The sequence below is a fragment of the Trichogramma pretiosum genome, unplaced genomic scaffold, assembly GCF_000599845.2.
Source record: "Trichogramma pretiosum strain Unisexual culture from Peru unplaced genomic scaffold, Tpre_2.0 scaffold1, whole genome shotgun sequence".
Taxonomy (NCBI): Eukaryota; Metazoa; Arthropoda; class Insecta; order Hymenoptera; family Trichogrammatidae; genus Trichogramma; species Trichogramma pretiosum.
Window position 1 is genome coordinate 2,226,192 of NW_019641703.1, and position 15,387 is coordinate 2,241,578.

The window sequence follows — 15,387 nt, forward strand, 5'->3', positions numbered from 1 at the left end:
GTTGAATATTTCAAAAATTACGACTAGAAAATGAAATTGTTTTTTTGCTTTCTCTATAAAAAGCTCTGTCCTGACTCACGTCTAGTTATAGTAATGAACAATTTCTACTAAAAAATTTTCATTAACAAACAAATTGTTCAGCACTCTATTTACTTTTTTTTTGACAAATTTTAAACGCGTTACAGCCATTCTTTTTCGACGAACTTTTCAATCATTCGACATAGACGGTCGATGAATGTAGTATTTGACTTGGACTGTACCACGGTTTGTTTCAGGTCATTCAAGTCAATATTATTTTCAGCTGTATCCATGGTAAAGAACTTCAGAGCCGCCATGCATTTGTAGAGCTGATTGCTAGAGTCGTACCGGAGCTGCTTGTCGAATTCTTCTCGCAGAAACGGCGTCGTGTCGCATTTGAGCGTTATCAATGTATCGATGAATTTTTCATGATAGATATCGATTAAATCCTCGAAATGGTTGTTAATTGTCTCGATGGACAGACTGGCAGTGAGGAAATAAGGAAGATCTTTCATGGGACTGCAGGAGTAAGTGAGTTGAAAATCGACGAACTTAACGTCAACTGGTCCTTCCTTGTCTGCAATAGAAAGATACAATATCTGTCATTAAATTCACATCTTGATCTTTCAGTGGACGTTAAAAGTGTGACTACGTACCATGTTTGAACATTATATTATTGACCCAAAAATCACCGTGATGTATTGTGAGCCAGGGCTCAACAGCCTCCATGTTGTAGGAGCATTCGAAATTTTTATTATCGTCGATTTGCTTTTTGACAAGGTCCTTGTGAATAGCCATCCGAGAATCGTTGCAAACGGTTTGCATAATAGTTTCACCTATATTGGCAAACAATTCGATATTCATGTCGAAAGGAATAATGTCAATCACTTTGCGAGCTTCTTTGAAGATCTTTGGCCTTTTTATTCTCATAGCGATGCCGAGTGCGTGATATTCCGCCAGTTTCGAGAGGGCCTTTTTTGCATGCTCATAGTCCATACCTGTGTATGTCGAATTGAATATTTTTAGAGTTATTTTAGAAAAAATATCTAAACTAAAAATTATTGATAAACATACAATTTTTAAGCATAAAACGAGACAAGCTGACATGGTAATGTTGTCAGAATAGATCGTATCATGTAATATATTAAAATTAAAAAAAAATGTATGTTATCGCACAGAATTATGAAAATATTGGTGAGTAAAAAAAGAAACATACCTGTTTTTCTGTCCATACTTTTGTAACCGACGCACTTGAGGTTTTCCATCAGTAACGCGGCATCGAAATCGACTTCGCGAGCATCCGGATCGAGCGAAAATCGGCCGCCATAGTATTTCGGCAGTACGTCGATCAGATCTTTTTCTGCGATACCGACCTCTCGTTGCAGCTCCCGATAAGTAGGTATCAATTTTTTGAAGATATAAATTTCCTTCGGCATCGATACCTTGACGTTCATCCACTCTTGCAGAACGGCCGCGGTGGGTGACATTTTGGCCACCAGAGCCAACCTCTCCTCGGCTGCGTCCGGTTTCTTTTTGACGACGACGTCGATTTTGAGCATCGAGCTGCCATAATTTTCACCCGTCGGCACCAGTGACGATTGTCGAAGATCGAGCACGGTCAACTCGTCGCCCAGCACTTGTCGGAGTAGCTGTTCGGGCTGTCGAAGCACGATCGTTTGACTATCCTCTTTGACATCGGTGCAATCCTTATGAACTTTCGAAGGATAGCCGTTGGAATTATCGTTAACTTTGGCGCAGGCAGACATATCGATTAATTTTCTATCTATGAAACGAACTTAATAATTTGAAAACGTTGAGCGTATAAAAATCGTTTTGTATTTTCTACGATACGTGTAGCTTCACGATGTTCTACAGAGTACTTATCGTGAATGAATGGCGATTGGGGGACTTGGTTTTCTATTTAATAAAATACATCCCACCTCACAACAATAAAACGTTGTTGATTGTTTGATTGTTTGATTGTTCGATTGTTTGATTTTGATCGATGAACGCTTAAGTCATATTACGAAACTCTTGAATCTTAAGTGGCCATTTTTTTCTTGCACCTTTTTATGAAATAAATAGTAATTGGAGTACTCAACATCAATCTTTAATTAGAATAATAATGCTATTAATAATTAATTTTCGGTTGAGCAAATAAAAATTATCTTCAAATTGGTTTATCTGCTTTTTCTTTTTTTCTTTCTCACAGCGATTTAAAAACAAATATTGACTTTGATCGATGAACTTTTGAGTCAAATTATAAAACTCTTGAGTTGGACATGTATATTTTTTTTTCTTGCATCTTTTTGCGAAATAAATAGCAATCAGAACACTTAACACTTAATCTTATCACTCAACATCTTTTGATTGAATATATTAATGCTAGTGTCAACTAGATTTACAAAATGCTGAGAAAATACCATTAATTTAACATTTGTAATCAACATTTGTAAGATTTTAAAATCTGATTAGGATAAGAAAACAGTAAAAAATAGATAACTATGATTATTTAGTCTAGAATAGTATCTTCAGGCCAAATAATTTTTTTATTTACAATTATTCATAGGATAATACCAAATTTAATTAGTAATGCAATGTGAATATAGGATTGATAAAAATTGTTAGAGAAAGCTCTTTGACAATTTATTTGCAGTGGTTTCTTTATTTACTTGATTCAAAGAAATAGATGACAATATTGATTTTCATAAGAATGAGTTCTTGAGTTTATCAAATTATTTTAAATTCATGACGTAACAAATTCACGCTTCACAAACTCACGGGAAAAAAATTTTTGCAATTTGAATATGATTTATGGCTACAGCGATCATGCAAAGTCAAGGGGAAAATGAATTTCTTGCCTTACAGAACGTGCATCAGCGATACGATGAAATATTGTTTCCAGGATGGTTTATTCAGATAAGTGAACAACGCCGATTCCATACTCTTTACAAGTACGCTCTCGCGTTATACTTCCTATTCTTAAATTTTTTTAATACAAGCAAAATTATTTGCGTTCACATACTCGGTGTTGCATAAGTTCGGAAAAACTTCTTGCGTTATATTCAAGGTGTCTCGACGAAAAGTATTCGATAATTTATTGGAGATATCAATCACCGACGCGTTCTAATAAAATGAAAAATCGAAACGGACGATAGATCGGCATTGATTCGTCATAATGTCAGCGAGCTATTGGTCGATGATTAGCGTCACCGCGATTTGTCAAAAGAAATCGAACGATAAGATCTGCTATCGGGCTTAATCAGACCGGAAATAGTAGCAATACGGAGAGTCCGAGGATTATCATTAAATTAATTTTTTTTGCAAAAAATTTTTCATTCGTCGAAGCTCTCAAGCGGGTTGTCTTTGATTCATTCTTAGTTCGTACGCTAGCTTAGTTTGTAAGCCATTGTAAAATAATAATGTGAATCTTGTGTCTCTCCCTCGTCAGTGTTGTTGTGCATCGTTGTGTAAAGTTCAAAATCTTTTAGTATATACATTTACCTGCCCTCCGAAAAAGCAGTTCGTTAAAAATGTCAGCCATTCAAAAAGGTATACATATGCAGATTCGATAACTTCATCAAAATGCATACGAGTAGGGAATTAAATAACAGAGAATCGTGACGTTTTACTCTCTGGCGCAGTCGATCCATGGAAGATGCAGGAGGGAACGTTCACGATGTTCGTGGCCGAGATCATCGCCACGGCGAGTCTATTATTTTTGGGCTGCATGGGTGGCATAGGCATATGGGGCTCCTCGCCACCGCCGCCGCTCCAGACCGCCATGACGTTCGGCATGGCGGTGAATCTGCTCATTATGGTATGTTCTAAATATTCTTCTACGAAAGTGAGCGGGCGACGATGATCCAGTTATGTTACATTTGTTTGTTATTACATCACGTATAGACGTACGGGCACTTGAGCGGGGCCCACATGAATCCGGCGGTGACGCTCGGGGCCGTCATGATCGGCCTGAAATCGGCACCCACGGGACTGATCTACGTCCTGGCGCAGTTCATCGGCGCGACCATAGGATACGGCTTGATTAAGGTGACAATTATCTCTATTTCTCTCGAAATTACCATCATTAGCCTAGATCTGTCGATATATCACGACGTGGCACGCGCTGCAGCAGCAGCAGCTATATAATACCTGTAATAAATAATTGAGAGATCGATATACGTGCATTGGCATTCGCTGCGTGATATATCGTGTGCACATATCGTATGTATCATTTCGCGTCGTTATTATTGTCCAATTTCCGACACTTTCAACACTTGTCTGGCAGCAGCAACGATATTGAAATGTTATAATACGTGGATTGTGCGACATTGCGAAAGTTTCTCTCTCTCTCTCTCTCTCTCGTAATACTACTCGATGCATTTTCGGATCGATCGGCGCCCTACATATACAATTCGACAGCTCGCGCATCTAATGTTCTTTTCTCAATCTGCGAACGTGTATAGATAGTGACTCCGGTGCACTTGATGAGCGACGGCAATCCCGCCTCGACGGCCCCGCTCTGCGTCACGGTCATTCATCCGGAGATTACGATAGTCCAGGGCATCTTGATCGAGATACTGTGCACGTCGCTGATCCTGATTGGCGCCTGCGCCACGTGGGATCCGCGCTGCGCCCACACCACGGACTCCGTGGCAATAAGGTTCGGCATGGCCGTCGTCTCGATTTCCCTTGCTGCGGTAAGCTCTCGACTATATATATGTACTTTACTTATATACCTATCTACTAGTACTATGTATCACACGCCGAGGAACGAGGACTTGCGGCAACTATCTTACTTACGCGCTTATATATACACTCGACTCGAGAGTTGTGCCGTGAGGATAGCTAGCACAGCTTCCCTTTGATGTAACTTTAGCAGCAGTGGCAGCTCTTCTCTTTCTCTCTCTTTAGGAAAGTCCTGCGTAGCCGCACATGGTATATACCGAGCGGCGTATGTTATTCCCCTGTGGGCTCTTCTTTTGATATGCGTCAAAGCTCGAGTAACCCACCGCACTATCTTACGCTGTACAGGACGACTATGCGACGACGCTTTGCCGCGTATTACGAGGAAAACGTTTGGCGACATTCGTCGATGAATCTCTTTTATAATGCGATTCGTCCTATAAAGGCATATATTTGAGTTTATTGTGTGTCTCGTATAGGCTCCTTATACGGGCTGCAGCATGAATCCGGCGAGGACCTTCGCGCCGGCTTTGTGGAACGGAGCTTGGAAAGATCAATGGGTAAGCCATGAAGAATTATTATTATTACACGCGGACGCATAATTGTATTTGAATGCGATAAGAATATTAAACTTTTCCCAAATATATGATGTAGGTCTACTGGGTCGGTCCGATGGCCGGGGGTGCCCTCGGCACGTCGGCTTATCAGGTATTGTTCGCCATAAAGGAGGACGACGCCGACAAGACGCGAGACGAGGATTACGAGTCGGTTAAGATGTCCGAAATCGCCACTAATACTCCGGATATTTAAGCTTCGCGGCATCGTTTCGAGTTTATTGTACATATATCGATCGTTAAAATAGTATTGAAATAAAAATTTATACAACAATTTTTCTATAACTTTTCTTTATCGTATACGCGAACGTTAATGCACTTAAGAATTATATTTTCCCCATCGTATCGAAGCATTGACATTGAATTTTTCTCTCTCAAGTGTAGCGTGTGTAATTACGAGTACTTACGATTATCGAGCGTAAAAATTAGACGATTTTATTTACTCGTTACTCTTTTTTTCATAAAAGTTGAGAGACAGTTAGGAACGAAGTGCATATACAAACGTTGTAATATGTCAGCGCGATATAATTAAGCTCCGACACTTTCATCGATGTATGCAACGACTATACTCACTTTTTATTTTTAATCGGATCGCGATCGCGTTTCATGTTACATTAATTTTTTTCTTCTCTATCGTCTATTAACGTCCGCACGAGCTTTCTGATCTTCAGTCGCGCGCGTCTGGGTCATTCGCCGCGCGCGTATAATATACTTTCCCGGATTTGAATCTTAAGTTATGCATCGAGTTTTAATTTCACTTATTAAATATTAAATATATGCGTCGTTTTGCGCCAAAGAAAATCGAGCAACAAAAACAAACGCAAAACATACATGGTAAAAGACAAAAAGCTCCGAGTCGTAAGCAAGATCGTGAAGTACACGGCTTGATTTCGTAATAACCCAAGATATAGAGAGGCGGCGGCGGCGGCAGCTAAGGTGCATTATGTCAGCGAGCGCGCAGACAGCTTATCAGGCGTCGTTGCGTATAAACGTATGCATAAAACATGCACCACAGTAAGTACCGTGTGTGCAGCTGTGAGGTGACACAGGACTAGATGTGTATAATCGCGGGATAAGACAGCAGCCGGCAGAGAAAGCCGTGAGACTCGTTTCGGTTAAAGGACTCCTCTCTTATAGCTGCACACTTCATGCAACGCGACGACCCAATTGTTCTTCTTCGTACTGCCTATCTATCGCGTGCACACGTGTTAAACGACGACGACGCGGAGGTGCAGCAGTTTGTAACAACATCGTATAAGAGCGAGAGCGAATCTTTCACTCGAGCGCAGCTTATACAATGTGTGAGCATTTCCGAGGCCGGTTTATATGTACGTGGAATTTCATATGCGTTGTGTGGTGTATGTAATGGTAGGTCGTTACGCTACGGGGACTTCTATGAGAGAGGCGCATTTAACAAACAATTGCACTTGAACGCGACGCGCTTCGCTCGTGTAACAGATAAATTGAAGTTTTTGAAGTTAACGAAAGCTGAATAGAACTGATGTGGATAATTAAAAACGTTTGATAGATTTTAATTTATATTATTTATAACAATTTTATTAAAATGCTCAATTAGGTATAAAATTATACCGATCGCAGTGTCGTACATTCATATGTAAAAAATATATAAATTAGTAAGTTTGATTAACTTAGTTATATTTATATAAAAATAAGTCAAATATAGACCACCCAATGTATACTTAAAGTAATAGACTAATTTCATGATTACATTGGTTATTTTTACGTACACACGCACTTTTTGATTGCTCAATACGAAAATGCATCGTACGATGTCAAAGAATAGACAATAAATAGTACGTTATGATTCTCTTCGATGAAGTTACAATTTTTATCATAAAAACAAAAAGAGAAAACATTTCACATTCATACACATGATTATATAAAATTAAAAAAGATTCAAACAACCCCTCAACAAATTTTAAAACGTCAAAATAAAACGTTAAAAATAAAACAAACCATAACTTTCTACAAATATAAAAGGTTTTTAAAACAATAAATAATTTTTATAAATGCAAAATTTCATAAATTTATCAACAATTTAAATATTAAAGCTCTCTCACGGTCATCAGATTTTCAATAAAATACTCATTTGTCAACACCTTTATAAGCATGCATGGTAGTTCAAATAGTTTTCACTTGTGCGCTTTTGTCAATTACCTAAATAATCTATTTTTGCAATTGAATAGAGTATAAAAGTAATAAATCTATTGCATTTTCCAATGACTAGCGCATTCAAACTTTACAACCGAATATAATGATGCAAACAAAGTATTAACCAATTTCATAAGTTAAGATAAAATTCTCTTTTCTCACTACGCTTAAATTATAAATAAGCAATAAAAAATTACTTTCAACACGCATCTCTAAATAATACTGACTTAGATTATATAATTTGGCCCTTTTGGAAACTTAAATCTCTCTTGCCAAGTTGTGGGTTGAGTAAAAAATTCTGTTATTTTACTATTTAAGTATTTAAGGCACTCTGGCATCTCATGTTTCTCTAAAAATTCTTCAAGAAACGGGCGTTTGTATAGACGTTTTGCTTCGAGTCTTTGCTCAGCAGTAATAGCTCTATCATCAAGATGACCCAAAAGAGGGAACCATGATATAACATACAATCTATAACAATAAATAAAATTAATTTTGAGCTCTATTTGTTTATAGTACAATTGTCTTAATATGTATATTTTCATACCTATACTGAAGGTAGTCATAAAAATTTCCACCATTTATAAAGCTGGGAGCTGCTTTATTACCCATAAGTCCTAAGAATTGAAGATTGGGAAGACTCTTGTGTAAGTTTTTCAAAAAGGGAAAGAGTTCTTCAATATTGTTGTAATTCAGCCACAGCAGTTGTAGTTTTGGCATAAAGGGAAAAGTGGTAAATGAATCAATGTTGTTATGATCTAAATTAAGAGAAGTCAAATTTTCAAATTCAGCTAAGAAATGTAAACTCCTGAAATTAAAATAAATATGTTTAATACTTAAGAAAATTTATGTTCAAATAAAAAAGTATTAATTGAAGAGAAAAGTTCTTTACCTGCCAAATTTATTATGACTTATGTCCAGAGTGTGTATGGTACTTCCATAGTTTTCAATAATATCATACGGCATGTGAAATAAATTTTCAAAAGCTAAAGATAAAGAGTCAGCTGTGGGGTGTCTTGAAATACTTGTTGTAGCCTCCTCATCGCCTCTGGGATGAATGTTTTTGGCTACAAAAATTTGCTTTCCTAGAGAGGTCATGGTTACTTTTTCTTTAAACTTCTTTTTATGAAATAGCTTTAGGTCATCTTGAGTAACCAATCTATAAAAAAAAAAAATAAAACAGTTATATAATATTAGAATACATCACTAATAGCTACATCATTCCTTATAATTACATTGCATTTGTCATTCATATCTTTTGCATAAATTATTTTACAGTGCATCAGAAACCAATTTGAATAGTAATGATTCTAATGCAATGTTACCACACCAAGCAGATAGCTATTAAAAAAATTTTTCCAGATTTACTCTCACTTTTTAAAGCATTAGAAAAAATATTTGACAATAAAAATAAATAATGAAATGTAGAGTACTCATTGACTGAGAAAGAATGTGTGTCCCCAATGTGATAGATACATTTTTAAAATTATTCGAAAAATAATAAAAGTAAACAAAGGACAGATTTTATGACGTAAAAATATTAACTGATAAACAGCGCTATCGCAAGATAATCGTTCTGTAATAATAAGTTCAGACAAAAGCGCAATTTATCAAAAAAATCATCGCAGTCGGCTTATCTGACAGAATAATATCATTGTTGAAAAATTTCAATGTAAGGTTAGAATTCATAGTTATATAACTTGTAAATTGTCCTTTTAAGTCCTGCAACAATTTTAAATTGCGCGTTTGCTTTAAAATTTCATAGAAACAGCTAGAGTTAGATTCAACATCGCGAAAATCGCGCAACGTAAAAATAAATAAAACGCCACTTACCGATCGCTCCTGCATTATTTTCCTTTTTAGATTTCTGAATGCATCGTTGATCATTTTCTTATGTCTGTTACATCATAAATACGATTTTTTAACAAATTATGCACTTTAAGGTTACCCACGTGGTGTAAAATTTACCACTCGGATTTCCAAAAAAGCAATATTTGAAAAGAGAAATTTTACACGAGTAGTAGAGCAGCAATAATTGTAATCTACGAACAGGTTTCTGTAAACTTGCGCCTGGCAGACCTCCGCACACAAGACCCCTACACGACCACAACACGGTGTAATGCAGTTATGCCAAACATGCAAGTGTGTTTTTTCGTAGCAAGAAGACTCGAGAGAGACGCGTTTGACGCCTCGCAAGTCGCAGTAGCAGAAAATACGCTCAACGACATCTACTGAGAAATTTTACAAAGCTCGAGGAACGAAAACATTGGAATATTGGATACACGCACTACAACGACATACGACGTCTGAGTGTGCTGATGTGTGCAACAGCCAACGGTTCTGCTAAGCTGTCACTTCATAACTGGTGCAATTTTTAACACACGCATAATTCACTATCACCTACGTACGCTTTGATATAAGTGTGTGACAGTTAGAATCAGCTGAAGAAAAGATCGAACGGAGTCTTTGACGTATTTAAAATACGTGTGTAACGGACTGTGTTTTGGATCGTAGTGATTCTATCAAGTAGTTGGAATAAAGGGTGTCAGATGACATTTCCAAGATTGCCGTGGACAACGAACTTTGTTATGTGATATGTCTGTCCCTCTTATAACGCTCTGTGTCATACGTATTGAGATTGATAATCCCGAACTTTCTGCAGACTCAAGTGAGTTTTTGTTCTTGTAACGTAAATTTCAGAAAAATTCGTTTGTGAAAGTGTGAATTTTAAATTTGCGTCTGTTTATTTTGAATTTATGATCGAAGGTCGTTTCCTTACAATATTATTATTTACACAAAATCGAAAATGTTTTCAGGCACAATGAACAAAAACACTAAAAAAATGAGAGGTCGCAGAGAACCTAGAAATATAACAGTAGAAACTTATGCGAGTCCAGATGATGGACCCTTTCCACTTTTGCCAAAATCTGCCAATTTGCAGAGCTCTGAATCTCAGTCGACCTCCAGAGAAAATTCTGAAGAGAAAACAAATCCTCCCAGCAGTGCTACAAATCCTGACAACGCATGCGGAGCTGTTGCTAGTAATGTCATTGATGATCAAATTAAATTTGTATCTGGAAATCCTTTTGTAGAAGTAACAAAGGGTATATTACATCTTTTTAAAGAAAAGTAAGTTAACAAATTTTGTAATTATATGAACTTTTTGTAAAATTTACATGATTTTGCTTTAGTTCTTTGACAGATATGCATTCAGAACAGAATCAGAGTAATACGATTTGCATACTATCTGTTCCTTGCACCATGACTTGCCATGATTTAGTGAGCTTCACAGCTGCATGTCACCAAAATATACAATATTTTAGAATAATTAGAGATGGAAATCCAAATAACTACATGGTTTTAATAACTTTCAGAACACCTGTAAGTATACTTTTTCAACATTTTTAATAAAATGGATCTAAACATAAGACAAAAATATATTCTAATTACAGAGTGCAGCTTGTGAATTTTATGAAACATATAATGGATCACCATATAATTCCTTAGAGCCAGAAACAGTGTGTCACATGGTATTTGTTTCACAAGTTGAGACTGCAGATAATGGATTGCCACTGGCTGGTCACACAGAATTACCATCTTGCCCAGTGTGTTTAGAAAAAATGGATGAAAGCGTAGATGGCATATTAACCATTCTATGTAATCATACGTTTCATGCAGATTGTCTTGTAAAATGGGGTGACACCTCCTGTCCTGTTTGTAGATATGCACAAACACCAGAGCCTGTTGCAGATAGTCATTGCATGGAATGTGGTATGTATTAAGTCATTTTTTAGAAAGTATATTCTTTAAACGTGTCCAATAATTATGATCATATTTACATTTTAGATGCGGAAGCAACTAATGAAGCTTTGTGGATTTGTTTAATTTGTGGACACGTTGGCTGTGGTCGATATGATCAAAGTCATGCTTTTGAACATTATCAGGATACGCATCATTGCTATGCCATGGAGTTAGGACAAAATCGTGTTTGGGATTATGTAGGAGATCATTGGGTAGATAGATTATTGCAAAATAAGGATGGTAAAATGGTAGAAAATGGTCAAGAACCAATGAAAGGTGGAAGCGGTTCAATGGACGAGAAAGTTGATTCAGTACAACTTGAATTTACATATTTGCTCACATCACAACTTGAAACGCAAAGACAATACTTTGAAGAACGACTAGATAAAATCGAACAAAGAGCTTCTGCTGAGACAAATGAATTAAAAGAAAAAGTTGATCATTTATCAGAAGAAAATGATAAAATGAAGGTATGTTAAATAAGTAGAATAATTAAATACAATGTTTAAAAAAATATGTTATATTATTTATGTTATTATTTTTAGACCCAAGTTGCTGCTTTAAACAGAGATAAACAAAATTTAGAAAAAAAATTACAAGGATCCAGTTCAAAATTATCAAAACTACAGACTCAATTAACTGAAGAAAAAGAATTGCGTCTAGCCCTTCAGCGAAATCAAACATCTTGGCAAGAGAAACATAAAAAATTGCAGGATGAGATGAATGATTATAAAGAAAAAAAAGAATCAGAAACTACAGATTTGCGGGAGCAAATACGAGATCTCATGTTCTTCATAGAAGCACAAAAACAAATTGAAAATTCAGCTGAAAAGGAAGAAATTGCATCTGGCCGTATCGTTGTTGGGCCAGGTTCAACGAAAACTAAGAGTAAGCGCGAAAAGAAACACTAATAAATTCAATTAAAATTATTGAAAGTGAAAGTTGTGTTGAAATGAAAAAAATGTGTTGTGTAATAACGGTTGTATAGTATTATAATACTGTTATATGAAAAATACTGAAATAAGAGCGATAAATTATTCGAATAAAAAACGAAACGATCTAACAGTTGGTTTTATTTAGAAAATCTCAAAAGTAAATTATTTAAATCATTCTGGATCAATAAATTGAGACAGAAATTAACATTTTTTCCATTTTTATTATCATATATAGATCATATATTTTTTTTGAAAACACTTAATATAATACACTTATGTTATATCGTAAATTGTTGGACATGCTGCTTGGTTTGAGTCTTTCTACTCTTTCGTGGAGCTCTCAAGTGTTTTAAATATTCAGATCAAAATTTTTCTTTATTTCAAGTTATTGAAGTATACAAAAAAAAAACTTCAAATTCATTCCCAACACGTTTGACGAATTTGTGCTTCCCTCAAATAGTAGCTAAACTATTTCCACAATTTATACGTCTCACTTATTTTTTTATTATTTATTACTAATAGTTAGATTTCGCAGTACAATTAAAAGAGGCAGTAAGGAAATTCGTTTTCTCTTTACATTTTGATATTTGTGTGTTTAAATGTGCTTTATAATTGGCGATTCGAAACTGAAAAATCGCGCTCAATCGACCAAAAAATGAAAAGTACTGCACTCCACGTGGCATCAACAATCCAGTAATATAACTTCCACCCAATACAATATTCACATTCCTTATTTTTTCTCATTTAATTAATTTTTTTTATTTTAATATTTCATATATCAAGTGTTAATATTGACATCTGTATCAGCGTAACCCGAGTTTAATCACAAAAATCTTGATTTCTTAAATGGTCGTTTAAAAAACATACTCGTACTTTTTTCATTTTTACAGAAAAAGGATGTGATTAATAAGTGCAGAAATTCTATGATGACTATAATTATATGATGATGTTTAATCACCTTCGTTTACTTTTTCCAATTATGAAGTGTTTTTTAATGACTATTATATTTAATTCCCGCAGATACTGTAAAATCTTCGCGTCTTTAATATCATGAATTTGTTATAAATAATTTTTGAGGAATATCATATGATACATTGAGACGTCATGTTGTTACATTCTAGATAAAAAAATTGAACACAAGGTATTAAAAACGATGTGCAATTGAGGTCATTTCTTTTTACATTCATCGCGCGTTCGGTTTTTTTTCTTTTTTTTCTAAAATGGTTTTATATATTATCCATCTGTTTTTATAAAAATAGCAAAACGCAGGCTCATGTTTGGGAAATCGCGTAAATATTTATTCAGTTTCACGAGTTTTAGCAGTCAACTCTTTTTTCTTATTCGAATCCTTACAGCGCAAACGAAGTTGTAACACAGATAGCTTTTACTTTAATGACGATAGAAAATAATCATCCGATATACCCACGCCCACTTCGATTTTTTCCACTACGGGTAAATCTTTTAATAATTTCGATCAATCTCTGAAATCCAAGCTTGAATCCTTAATTAGGAGTATTCGATGCATAGTAGAAAATAAGTCAAAGTGGACGTGTACAATAGCCACAAATAACGACAATAAGCATTATACAGTGACATATGATACACACGAAGACTTTATTCTTTACTCAAAATATGCTCGCGCGCATTTTATAATTAGTATATTTTTTTACATAAAATCATAATTCATGCTTTGATAAGTTAAGTATGCAATTAAGATTTTCTTTTTTCTTGACAAAAAACAAATACACACATTACATTCAGTTTTCTTACCACTTCCTTTAACGATAGGATGATATCCCTCACTTAGGCAATCGTTTAAATTTTTTTCCGTGGAATCGTTTCTGCTCGTTAAAAGGACAGTTAGTATTTTCATCGCGTACACAAAATCATTATCTATGTCATTATATATCTCGAAGAAATTTTTAAATATTTTTGTTTCATTTCAGGCATTTCAGAAATCTTCTGTTTTCTTTCAATTTTTAATTCCAAGTACAGATATTTTATTTATAATACGCCATAGCAAACATCATTGACTATTTACAAGTAATATACAGTTAAACTATTAATTATTTTTTCATATAATTTATCATTATTATATTTATAAATAAAATATATTTATGTGTATCATATTCATTTATTCAATATTGTGTTATTTTGTTTATTTTTCAGTGTTAATATGTTAATTTTTACTCTCATTTCCATAATATTATCCATTCTTGTTATACTTTATATATATGTGGGTGTGTTAACAGCAATGCGTTACAGTTACATTATGAACAATTAGATAATCGGCGGCAATAAATTAGCACTTGACGATTTTACCCAATTATTTCAAGATAATGGTCGTGGTTTTATTTTTTTCCTAACACTCGCGCTTCAAACTTCCCTAATTTATTTATTTTTATTTGAAAATTCGTTTAAACGATCCAAGTTCCTTTTCGTTGTTTCGATAAAAACACTTTGACACCTAGTGGTTAATTATGCCGTCTGATTTTTAATGAAAGAATTAAAGTAAACTTTAAATTATGATGTAAAATTACAGCACATACAACTCGCGAGAAAAGAGAGATCATTTTGGAAAATTGATAAAAATTTTATTTTTTTTTATTTTCTGTAAGAACGAATTAATGTTTAAAACAAAAGTATCTTCAACCGATCGTTTTTTCAGGATGTCACGCATATGAAATTGAATATATCTCGTCACTGACACTCAATCGGAAGAACCCAGCCGCTGAGCTACAGCTTACCGAGCTAGAGTCTTAATTTCAGCATTTTAAATTTATCTTTCTTACCTCATCAATATGTTTGATAGTTAATTTTTAAAATTCAATTTTCCTCAAAAGATTAATATTTAAAGCTCGCTCGCGCTCCTAGTAGTATAATCTTAACGATTTTTAAAAAATTTCTTTTTACAGCTATAGTAGCAAATTTTCGCCTATTGAACCAGATAGCTTATAAATATTTATGTATCATTTTTACTACCTAGCTATATACGTATGCAACTATTTATTCGGTCGATTATCTAAGATTTCACGCATTTTCTCAAATGTAAATAAATATCTGAAGGTTACATGCATTCTTAGTAAATGTGTTATTTTTTTTGGAATTTATATATAAATCTAATCTTCCGTTCTTGAAATTTACAAAAACGTGACGTGTTCTAT

The 15,387-nt window shown here is 34.7% G+C and overlaps 4 protein-coding genes across 4 annotated transcripts; 2 read left to right on the forward strand and 2 right to left on the reverse strand.

The window, feature by feature from the left end:
* Positions 1-32: 32 nt before the first annotated feature.
* LOC106655605 lies at positions 33-1,918 on the reverse strand. The gene is made up of 3 exons (XM_014376093.2): positions 1,235-1,918; positions 675-1,016; positions 33-595 (listed from the first exon to the last, which is right to left on the reverse strand). The coding sequence occupies exons 1-3, from the start codon at positions 1,782-1,784 to the stop codon at positions 180-182; spliced, it is 1,308 nt and encodes a 435-aa protein (XP_014231579.1). The 5' UTR covers positions 1,785-1,918; the 3' UTR covers positions 33-179.
* Positions 1,919-3,378: 1,460 nt separating this feature from the next.
* On the forward strand, positions 3,379-6,653 carry LOC106655034 (aquaporin AQPAe.a-like). Its single transcript, XM_014375223.2, has 6 exons — positions 3,379-3,570; positions 3,663-3,838; positions 3,925-4,068; positions 4,485-4,718; positions 5,184-5,264; positions 5,359-6,653. Exons 1-6 carry the CDS (start codon positions 3,552-3,554, stop codon positions 5,512-5,514), a joined length of 810 nt encoding a protein of 269 aa, XP_014230709.1. The 5' UTR covers positions 3,379-3,551; the 3' UTR covers positions 5,515-6,653.
* A 696-nt stretch (positions 6,654-7,349) lies between these two features.
* Positions 7,350-9,726, reverse strand: LOC106654378 (leucine-rich melanocyte differentiation-associated protein-like). Its single transcript, XM_014374200.2, has 4 exons — positions 9,321-9,726; positions 8,380-8,646; positions 8,035-8,295; positions 7,350-7,958 (listed from the first exon to the last, which is right to left on the reverse strand). The coding sequence occupies exons 2-4, from the start codon at positions 8,583-8,585 to the stop codon at positions 7,718-7,720; spliced, it is 708 nt and encodes a 235-aa protein (XP_014229686.1). The 5' UTR covers positions 8,586-8,646; positions 9,321-9,726; the 3' UTR covers positions 7,350-7,717.
* A 67-nt stretch (positions 9,727-9,793) lies between these two features.
* LOC106654367 (BRCA1-associated protein) lies at positions 9,794-12,351 on the forward strand. The gene is made up of 6 exons (XM_014374188.2): positions 9,794-10,155; positions 10,304-10,616; positions 10,679-10,868; positions 10,940-11,258; positions 11,334-11,758; positions 11,834-12,351. The coding sequence occupies exons 1-6, from the start codon at positions 10,083-10,085 to the stop codon at positions 12,197-12,199; spliced, it is 1,686 nt and encodes a 561-aa protein (XP_014229674.1). The 5' UTR covers positions 9,794-10,082; the 3' UTR covers positions 12,200-12,351.
* Positions 12,352-15,387: the final 3,036 nt, after the last annotated feature.